Genomic DNA, 11,384 nt, shown 5'->3' with positions numbered 1-11,384 from the left:
GGGCCGGCCTGGCCGTACTCCTGTTCCTGTTCTCGGTGGCGACCGTGTTCGGCAACACGTTGGTGATCCTCGCCGTGGTCAGGGAGAGGTATCTCCACACGGCGACCAATTACTTCGTCACCTCGTTGGCGTTCGCCGATTGCCTGGTCGGGTTGGTCGTGATGCCGTTCAGCGCCATTTACGAGGTGTTGGAGAACCGATGGCTGTTCACCACCGACTGGTGCGACGTGTGGCGCTCGTTGGACGTCCTGTTCTCCACAGCGTCGATCCTCAATCTGTGCGTCATCAGCCTGGATCGTTACTGGGCCATCACCGACCCGTTCACCTATCCGAGCAAGATGAGCAGGAAACGGGCCGCCATACTCATCGCGATCGTGTGGATCTGCTCGAGCGCCATCTCGTTCCCGGCGATCGTGTGGTGGAGGGCCGTGCGAACGGAGGAGGTGCCCGAGGACAAGTGCCCGTTCACCGAGCACCTCGGATATCTCATCTTCTCGTCGACCATCAGCTTCTACTTACCCCTGTTCGTAATGGTGTTCACTTACTACAAGATATACAGGGCGGCCGTGATCCAGACCAAGAGCCTGAAACTGGGCACCAAGCAAGTTTTGATGGCCTCCGGTGAATTGGAGCTCACTCTGAGGATACATCGGGGCGGTGGAACCAACACCGACGCGAGACACCTGTTCCGCACCGCCTCGAGCACGCCCGAGGACCTCCAGGATCTCGAGGAGCCGCTCACTACCGTCCAGCACAACAACTGTTTAACCAGGGTCCCGTCCACGAGGATCAATAAACAGCACAGGGGCAACAATTTCTCCCTGTCCCGAAAACTGGCCAAGTTCGCCAAGGAGAAGAAGGCGGCCAAGACGTTGGGGATCGTGATGGGCGTCTTCATCATCTGTTGGCTCCCTTTCTTCGTCGTCAACCTCTGGTCGGGCTTTTGCTCCCAGTGCATATGGCAGGAGAAGATCGTGTTCGCCGCTGTTACGTGGCTGGGTTGGATAAACAGCGGAATGAATCCGGTCATATACGCCTGCTGGAGCAGAGATTTTCGTAGGTAAGCTCTTTCTCTCTTTCTCTCTCTCTCTCTCTCTCTCTCTCTCTCTCTCTCTCTCTCTCTCTCTCTCTCTCTCTCTCTCTCTCTCTCTTCCTCTTGTCTTCTTTTTCGTATCCACAGAGGAATCTGTGGCGTTCGAAACGGATCGTGATAAGACATTAGGTAAATCTATTTCGATCGTTGGCGTTAATGGGTTAACGGTAATCGCGCAGGAGAGTTAAAGGCACGCGTGTATCTTCCGAGTGATTACGCGAAATTTGGGATTATCGAATCCAAGAGTAATGCCTGAACGTATCTATCCGAGCAATTAGTGGACGACGAGGAAGAAAATATAGGAAAACCGAATGACGAGGACGAGGAGGCCTCAAGGGTCCTATTAAACCGGAAAATCTCGGATAAAACGGGATAATCTTAGGGCGACATGGGTGGTCTGCATCGATAATCAATTTCGCTAAAACGACTACAAGGGGAGAAATTCTCGGACCGAAGGATAGAAATCGTTTGGAAAATTATTCCGTTTCACCAATCATAGTGTTTTTTCTGATGCCACGATTAATTAGTAAAATCCGAGTAAAAAGGAGAATCCGATCAAAAAATTCTCGGAACAACGATGGAGAATCGTTTGGAAAATTATTTCACCAATCGCATAGTGTTCTCTCCTAATTAACTAGTAAAAGTTAAAAAGTCCGAGTAAAATTAAAAGTCCCTAGGATCGGAGGATTCTCGAAATTCGATTAAAAAATTATTCCATTTCACCGATCATTTTTTTTTCTCTGACGCTACGATTAAAAACTAGTAAAATCAGAGTAAAATAGCCTAGGATCGGAGAATTGTCGAAATTCGATTAAAAAATTTTCGCACGAACGATGGAAAATTTGGAATATTGTACGGTTTTCTATAATAGAATTAGAAATCGAATCTATCAATGACAAACAAACGAAATGATAAAAACTTCCGTTTCGACCTATTTTTTTCTAAACGGACCCATTTAACGGAAAGCGGGGAATCGGCAAAGGCCGCGGCGTTTCATTCGTACGCTTTTAAAGCCACGATGACAAATCACCGGCGTAACTTCCGGCGTGCCGTTCGTTCCTGCATCGCGAATGGATGCGCCGAATAATGTTTGGCGACAAAGTTTCAGGAGAAAGCGGAAGGTATGCAAACAACGCGATTTAATTACGCGCACACACGTTCGCGAAAACGATTCGGGCAAATGGTAAAATGAAAACTTCACGGACAGGTAATGGAATGGATCGGTTCAACGCGAAAGAATTCGCGTCTACCGTTGTCCCTTTAATTAAATCCTACTTACTATCGCCCGTTAAACTTTAAAGCTGAACGTCCGCCGTCCTCGAACGCAGCTCGCCCTTCGAACTCCACTGAACAAAAGGGATGAGCCTTTGGTCGACTATCGATTATCGATATCTTATCGATATAGCTTTTGATATATCGATGACGTTAAAATATCGTTAATGGAAGAGAGAAATGACTGGTATCAATCCTCTATCCTTTTTTTTCTACTCGAAATTATCATTAACATGTAAAAATATTATACAAACGAACGTATCAAAAAGTATATCCAAATACGAAGGAGAAATAGAATAATTCGAAAATTACTTTTATTAATATTATCGATAACGACATCTATCGATAGCTTTTGATATATCTATAACGTTAAAATATCGTTAATGGAACAGGAATGACTGGTATCAATCCTCTATCTTCTTTCAAAATTATCATTACGACACGTAAAAATATATGAACGAACAAGCTTCGTTAAAAAATTACGTCTTACTCTTCGATCATCTCTATTCGTATTAACGATACTCTTAACGATATTACGAACGTATGAAAAAAATAACTCGAAACGAACAAATATTAGGAATATCGCTTTACTTACTTTTATTAATATTATCGATAACGATATTTGGTTACGAATCAAAGCCATCGAAAGTGAAGGAAAAATACGCGGAATTCCTGGTAAACGCGAAATCGATCCAATGCTTCTCCATCAATCTTTTCTCGTAGTATCCGAGCGTGGAAACGAGACACCCTCGAGGCTGATTTTTCAAAAAGTTGTTTCGACCAGGTATCCCGCGGGTGGTGGGTCCCGCCACACGCTCGTATACGTACGTAATACGGTCCGTGAAAAATGACGACACCGTTCAACGATAAATAACCGTGATATCTGTTGCGACGGGAAATAACGGAGAGGACGTAAGTGAAACAGAAGGCGAGCGAAGAGCGAGGAAAAGATATTTGCCGGAAAGAGGTGACCGGAACAACGGTAGCAAAGGATGGCGCGAGAAGAGCATTAACTCGATGGATCGTGGAAGGGGGATGTATTTATCTCAATCCAGACTCGCTTCTTCCCGCGAAAAACCAAGACTCGAGAACATTACGCTATTTTCTTGTCCGACTCGGTCGGATGATAATAATAATCCTTCGTTCGCAAGAGAATCGGGGAGGAGGAAGGGATTCTTGAATCGATCGTGTGTAGTAAGTTGTTCATCGCGATTCTACGATTTTTCAACGATAAATTTTTATCCACGCATTTTTTTTCTCCCCCCCGATAAATCGTTCAAATCATTATCCCCCACGACGTTACACTTCGTTACGTTTATAACAAATTATAACGCGCCACGAGAGCGATTTAGAAAACGGGGGAACTGGCCGGTTATATATTCACTGACAAATCAGCGAGGATTTATCGCGGTTCGTGAGCCAGTTGGCGCTTAATAAAGAAAATATTAGACCGCTGTGTCTACCTACGGTTAAGTTACGAGGTACGCGCCATTATTATCTGAACGGGGTCAAATTGTTATCGCGCGTGTCTCTCTCTCTCTCTGTGTGTACGTGTTCTTTCGAGTGTGCACCCTATGCATAATGCGTATTCACCACCGTCCGCCTGTACGCTCATCGATATTCCAACGATCGGTCGTTTCGCTTACGGCGATATAATTGTCGTGTCACCGAACCGTCTTTCTCCCTCCCTCCCTCCCTCCCCTCGCTCGACAACTATCCCCAGTTTCCCGTATAAAACGAATTCACGAATTCGAAAGAATGGGCGACAACTGGAATTTATCTCCTTTGGAAGGAAGGTGAATAATAGAGAGAGAGAGAGAGAGAATAGAGGGGGATGGAGAGTGGGAGGCAAGGTCGAAAGAAATCGCGTAGGATGGAAAACGAAGAGCGTCGATAAAATTCTGGTGGAACGAATTCGTGTCCCGAGACGCGTTATGGTTGCCAAAAAGGAATAAAATCATAGGGATGATTTACGCGAAGTGGAAAATGTTTGTTTAATTTGTTTCCGTCGTCCCTGCAAACTTTTTGAAAATAAATATCTCTAAGATGATTTTTATATATATCTGAGAGGGATTAAATTAAAATTTATATTGAAAAAATTGATTAGGGGACTAGATTTGTTATGTAAACGAGGGGCACGGTAATCGGTGAAAATACTCCACTTCTTCGGGAGGAGGAGGAGGAGGAGGAAGAAAAAGTCGATGACGTCCAACTCGAGAAACTATTCTCGAAGGCGAAGATAAACGAGAGCAAAATGGATGAGAAGTACTATGCAAATATTCACTGCCGCGCAAATTAACTCGACGCCTAGTTTGAAAAACCTCTGAATATCGTTTCGTTCCTTTCTTTTTTGTACGAACAAAAAAAAAACGTACATACTCGTAATTCGTATTTGTTGAAAACGAAATTAACGTATTGACAATCGAATTATATCGATCTGAATCGAAACGAAATATTTCGATCGACTTAAGAATTAATATCCTTCGAGAAGAGGGGAAAAGAATGGCAAAACAAAGAATGGTAAAACGATTTCTCGGATATTAATTCGTTCGAAAATTATTACGTTTCGCAAAAGACAAAAGAAATGTTTCTTTGTCGGGAAAAACGTACGTAAAGCTCTGGTATGACACCGTTTCTCAGAGATCTCTGAGAAAAGATATTCCAATGAAATTTCAAAGGTCGCCACGGCATTAATGCAATTTCCCGAGAAAATTTTAGGGTCAACCTCGTTGGTTTCTCGCTCCGCGCGACGGGGACTCATTCCCAAAATTACTTAATCGAATAAACGACAATGAAGCGGGGGAACAGTCGGAGAAATAACAGGTTTTTCGCTTTCGTCGACAAAGAAGATTGGAAATAAAGCAAACGAAAACGTTTCCTCCAAAGGATATATTCTTTCTTTGTGCGGCTTGAACTTTTTTTCAAACGTCCCCTTGTTTCTTCTCTCCCTCTCTGCTAAGCTCCCCTTCTCCTCGAAAACCTCGAAAAAGCTTTGAGTTAAAAGATAGCCGATCTTTTTCTCCATCTTGGATTTACGCGTTTTCGCGTTAAGGGATGGAAAAAAAAAAAAAGAAATTGTGGAAGGAAAATTTTCGAAAGATCGAAAATCGATCGTTCGGAAAAGATATCGCAGTTTAGAAACTGCCTATCCGTTTAACGTTAATCCCCTTCGATGGAGAGCCAATAGAGTGTCGAAACTATCGGTAGAGCATTATTTATTCAGGATGAGACGGTCATGCAACGATCCGACCATCCCTTAAATTACCATACACGTTGTGTAAGTGAGAATTTCCAATCGTGCAATATATATTTGCCGGATAACAGCGATACGAACTTCGAACGGGGCGCAAGTATCGATTTCGCGTTTCGATTTTTTGTTCTTTTTCTTTTTTTTTTTTTACTTACCAATCCTCCTACGAAAACGGAATCTTAGTTTTCTCCTCTTTCGGGACGAACGAACGTCTATGTAATTGTAGGCGAGCGTATAATAAATTCAGTCACGCGAAGAATTCCGCATTCGAGTCAAGGTTTCGACGTCCGTCCACCATCCGTAGAGATATCGTAAAATTATTGGTTTATTGGCGCGGAAAATTTTCGTATTTGAACTTTTATCCTACCGAATTATATTGGCGCAAAAACAATTGGCGTAAGAGTATCGGTCGAGATGCCAGAAATTTTCGAAGTTTGCGTTTTCTAAGCAAGAATTACGAAACGTCCCCTTATCCGAACTCGTGCGAACGAACTTTGTTCCACTCCTCGTTCTCCCTTAATTTTTACTCGAATCTTTCGATTATAAATTCAATAAATCGTGGAAATCGTGGAAGGAAAAATGAGAAACGAGACGACGAAACAAAGGTGTTATTCGTATCCCGTTCACACCTCGAGTCGGTCGAGGCAGCCCCTCGCGATGCAAAAATACTCCGCATTTCCATCTATTTTGCATGTCTGCGCGTTGCACAATGTGGCCGACCCGTGTAAATTAACGCATAAGCGAAAATAAGAAGCGTCTGAACATCGCGGTGAAGAGAAGCCGGAATGCAGCGAATATTAAATTACTTTTCCGACACCATGGTTTATATAGAGCACAAGTCTACACGCTCCTCTGTTTCTTTCTCTTTTCGAAAGGAAGAAAAATCATTTCCTCGCGACACGCGTTCTTACATTCCATCTACTCGCTTACGCGATATCACTGTGAGAACGCGTTTGTCTTCTCTTGCTTTTCTTCTTCGTCGATGAACGACGACTTTCTTCTTGTTTCTCTCTCTCTCTCTCTCTCCAAAAAGAATCAATGACCAAAGTTGGAAAGATTACGTTATTACGTTAGAATGGCGGGCGTTGTTCGAGCACGAAATTCTACGGATCATTGGATTTCTCTTATTACTTTACGTTCATCGCTTTCAAACAAATTCCCCGTGACCGATATCGATTCGTCGAGAAAAAATATTCTTTCGATTATTCTTTGCTTCACGAGGAGACCTCTTCCCAGTTGAATAGTCTTGGAAAAGTTTTTCACTCGACCACGGTGGAGGATGACCACGGTAATAAATTTTCACCGAAAATTTGCCTTCTTGTTTATTACCACTGCTGAAATCTGACTCTGACTTTAATAAAAATTAATGGATAATAAAAAAAAAAAAAAAGAAATGGTATCCGATATTTTTATGAAACGATACTTGCGATTCACACGCGTTTAATACGCTAAATATTGTAGGTGATGGAAGGATGGTCGTTGTTGAAACGTGTCGATGAAAATAAACGAATCAAAAAAAAAAAAAGAAAAGAAAAGAGAGAGACGAAGGCAGAAAATAAATACCCAAACGTGGATTAAAAGAAATGCGTTGAAAAGCTGTTGCACCACAACCACGTCCGTGCTTGTTTTTTTTTTTTTAGATTTTTATTTACGCGCGGGACGGCGCGCGATAATTCGATGTCCATCACAGGGAGGACAAAGATCAAAGAGATCTCGTCGTCGTCGTCGTCGTCGTCGGTGGAGGATTTCACGGAAGACGGTCCCGTCATCGCGTGCAAGGAAACTTGTTTAAACTTTTAATAACACGTGCACGCGGGGACAAATGCGGTGGCGGAAAAATATTTCAAAGGAGAGATACACTGGTTATATACGCTCCTTCCCTGCGTACATACAAAGTGTCACGTATGTACAAAGGGGAGGGAAGAATAAAAAACTCTTCAAAGGCGATCCTTTTCACCGATACGGTTCACCGGTTTAGAAATTAAACCCCGTTAAGGGATGCCTTCGTCGAGGAAAGAGACGAAGACGCGCTCGAATCTCTCTTCTGAAAGACATCTCGTAATGAAGGAAGAAGTGTAACGAAAGTGGAATTTCGAAATTTTTTTAATACGATTTCCTCGATTATCGATTTCGACTCGGCCGAGATGCCGGGCTAAATTGATGCATTGTCCACGGTTGATTGCAAATTAGCCCAGTTCAGTCCGGTGTGTCCCTGAGTTAAATTATTATTCCAAAGTTGGAAACGTTGGTAAGAGGGAGGCATCTTGTTCATCTCCGAAAACCGATGAATAAACTCGCCCGAGGCGAGTTTATAATGGGACGTTAATAGGAACAAGGAAAGAGAATCTTCTATTCGGATGTTTCAACGATTTACCGATTCCCGGTTTTAGTTTTTATTTTTGACGAACAGAGACTAAATTGTTTCACGTAAAAATGGGGGAAAAATCTTTGTCCGTTCGTCAAGTCTTTGGCTCTTTTTTGTTTTTGTCACTCTTGAAATACTTACAAACGTGATATATTTAGAATCAACAATTAATGACAATTTTGTCAATTTTGCGAATACGAATAGAATACGAATGGATCTCGCACGTGAGCAATCTTTCTATTCGACCTTGTTAAAATTTCAGTGTCATTTCCTTTTTTTTTTTTTTTTAAGTACCATACAATATTCAAATCTTACTTCTCTATTATTCTATTATAAAGAAATATTTCCAGAGATGGGCGAGATTACAAATTCAAAATGTGAAAAAAAAAATTACTAAAATTCCGGGGGTTGATTTTATTCTCTGCATGTACAACCCATTATATCCGTCCCTCTCCACTTACAAACTTGAAATCAGGATTTTCGTGTTAGCCGAGTTTCCTCGTAAGATATATATATATATGTATGTGTGCAGACAGACTTCCGTAACCGAATACAGATATCTCTTTTAAACAAACGAGCCACAATTATTCAAATGTGCACGATCCACGTCAAACGTTCAACGAGGGGGATCCTCGACAGGAATGATTTCGGTTGGGAGCGAAAATAACTAGGTCTCGGCGAAAATTTACCAGATTCTCCGCCGATTAAGAATAATTCGTATCGGTTTAAGCGGTTTCTCCTGTAAATTTCTCTTGTTGTGTATACTTGTTTTTCCTTGATTCGCCGCATTTCGAGAGGAGAGGGGATAGTTGTAAATAAGCTTTGCTCAACTCAACTCACTTTCGAGAAATGAACAACGCCAGCTTTATCCACCTTCTCAGCTTTCAAGAGATTTCGACTAATGGCAGTTACGTTACATGCGTCGAGAATCGCCTTTCAAACGGATGATAATAATCCGTCTACCCGTTAACTGCGACGAGCTTATCCGACGCGATGTATGGGATCTAGATGTGATTAGATGACGTTTGAAGGCTGGATTTTTCCCCCTCTCAACTTTTTGCAATCGATCGAGGAAAGTAACGAGGAGGAAGGTAATTGTCGATGAAATCTCGGTCGATAGACAAAAAGAAGAAAAGAAAAAAAAATTATTGGATTCGTCGTTGCGCCTCCAAGATTAGGGGAATTAGAAATATCTATAATAATCCTCGTGGATTAATCCTCGTGGAGATCGTGGCACGGAACGAAGAAACTAGCCAAAGGGAGCTCGCTAGCTTAGAATCACTCGACAGGGAATTAAATATCGTGCTTCCCTTATTTCACCCGCTAAATCGTATTACGGAATGAAAACCGATAAAAATACACCAGAATGGATTTTAATTAAACGAAAGCGTAGATTTTTTTTTATCCCCTCCTCCATCCAACCATTCCTCGAGCTTCTTAATTGGCTCGATTAATTTATTTCGAATATCGAACCAACCAACCCCTTCCCCTAACCGTTGCAACAAGACTTAGCAGGTATCGATTTCTCTCTCTCTCTCTTTCTTTCTCTCGCTTTAACGCGCATCAAAAGATCCAAAGGTCTATTACTATATCCTTCGAACAATTCGTACTTCTTCTCCTTTTTGAGAGAAGAGCAAAAAAGGGAGGAGGAGACAAGCGGAGGAGGAAGAATTTCAATCGAGGTTGGACGGATGGTTTCGCGGTAAGAAACCACCACGACAAGGGCGTAATTTTCGAACGCGTGGATGAGATAGGGGAGAAAAATATACCCCCCTCTGAATTCGACTTTAAACTTGGCGGAAAGGGAGGAGAGAAAGAGAGAGAGAGAGATTCATCGGGGAACCCTTGTTCCGGAAGACACAGAAACGAGGATAAGACTTCTTGAATTACGCGTCTCCCGGCCCGGGAACACGTATATAAAAGGCTTCTGTTCGCGATACAAAGATATTGAGAGGGGGCAGAGCGAAACAGAGCGGGGGGGCGCGTAAACGGTGTTTCTTTTCTTTTTTTTTTTCCACGATTGATGTGGAGGGAGGGAGAATTGGAGATCCAAGTTGCGGATGGACAAAACGAGGGGAGAGGGGGAGGCCTCTTTAGCAAATTACTTTTATTCATTCCTGCGAAATGAGTTTCGAAGCCGCAGAAAGAAAGAGAGAGAGAAACTTCTTCCTCTCGTTTCAAGATGTCGAGGAAAAATTCCCCGCCTTAAACGCTTAATGGCGGCTTTGCGAATCCAGGATCCCGCCAACGATTCATTTTTTTTTCGTCGGGAAGCGAAAGAAATCGGTATATATACACCGATAAATGACACCACTCCGGGTATTAACATTCTATTTGTCGCTCGACAAATTTCAACCCTTTAAGAGGGTTTCGTTATCGGGAAAATGCTTTTTTTAAAAGCGTGGCGACTCAATTTTAGATCCTCTCCTCGAATTAGGTTGGTGGTAGTAGGTCAGAGTGTCGAATAGCGCAAAATTTTACGGAAGATCGATTCAAGTCGAACATTTTTTTTTTTTTTTTTCAGATTTGATAATGAAAATATCTCGTCGTACGTATAAAGAATCTGTTGAAACAGTTGAAATAATTGTCTTCTGCATTCTACTCTATTATTCTAACAAATATTTGCAATTCCCCTTCCTTTTCCTTTTTTTCCAATTTTTCTCCCATCAGAAGAATAATTTATCCTCGCCTCCTAGGTAGTAGTACGAGGGAATCGTTCAAATCTCAATTACACGTCGAAAGGAAATCCCGCGGGTGACACGCGCTGATAGATCGCGCGTCTCGCATTACGAATCAACCGCCAAGAGTTCTCGTACATAATGCATTCGTCCTGGAGCAAGCGGGTCGTGTCGGTAGACGTTTCAATGAGCCACCTCGATATCGAAGTAGAACGAACCGAGAACTTTCCCAAGGCGTAGACGATTTTTCGACGTCGGTGAACAAACGGCGAATTCGAAACGAACAAACTTCAACCTAACCTTTAATTTTATATATATATATAAAGCAAAGGTTGGTCGACGTCACATTGAAGCGAGAAACGCTTGGAAAATTAATACATGGCGCGAGTAATTTGCGTTACGTAAGGGACGTTATGTAAATGGGGCGATACACATAGGTGTGTAACTTGTCCTCCCGAGTCCACTTATTACGCCCTCCCTGGCGACAAAATGGACGCGTACGTACGCGGTTCGCGCGTGCATTCAGAAAGAGCGGCGCGGGATTGTACATTATAACCGCGAAACTTGGCCCAAATTGAATAATCCCGAGAGAATAGCGGGGCGTCGTGAATAGCGGTTTCATTATCGCGAAACAAAACGGGAAGATGAAAGGTGAAGATTAGGATGAAAAATCGACGGCTATCGATGTAACAAAATTTACACGGCGGGAGGAATCGATCCGCGAAA

The 11,384-nt window shown here is 42.6% G+C and overlaps 1 protein-coding gene across 1 annotated transcript in view; it reads left to right on the top strand.

The window, feature by feature from the left end:
• LOC102675102 (dopamine receptor 2) overlaps nt 1–11,384 on the top strand; it is a 46,382-nt gene that overhangs the window by 9,620 nt on the left and 25,378 nt on the right. Inside the window, exon 4 of the mRNA XM_031511095.1 lies at nt 1–1,060. Within this exon, the coding sequence (XP_031366955.1) occupies nt 1–1,060 (1,060 nt within the window). The remainder of the gene's footprint in view (nt 1,061–11,384) is intronic.

The sequence above is a fragment of the Apis dorsata genome, unplaced genomic scaffold, assembly GCF_000469605.1.
Source record: "Apis dorsata unplaced genomic scaffold, Apis dorsata 1.3 scaffold_292, whole genome shotgun sequence".
Classification (NCBI taxonomy): domain Eukaryota; kingdom Metazoa; phylum Arthropoda; class Insecta; order Hymenoptera; family Apidae; genus Apis; species Apis dorsata.
Note: the sequence above shows the minus strand (reverse complement) of the source record. Positions and strands in the feature narration are given on the sequence as shown.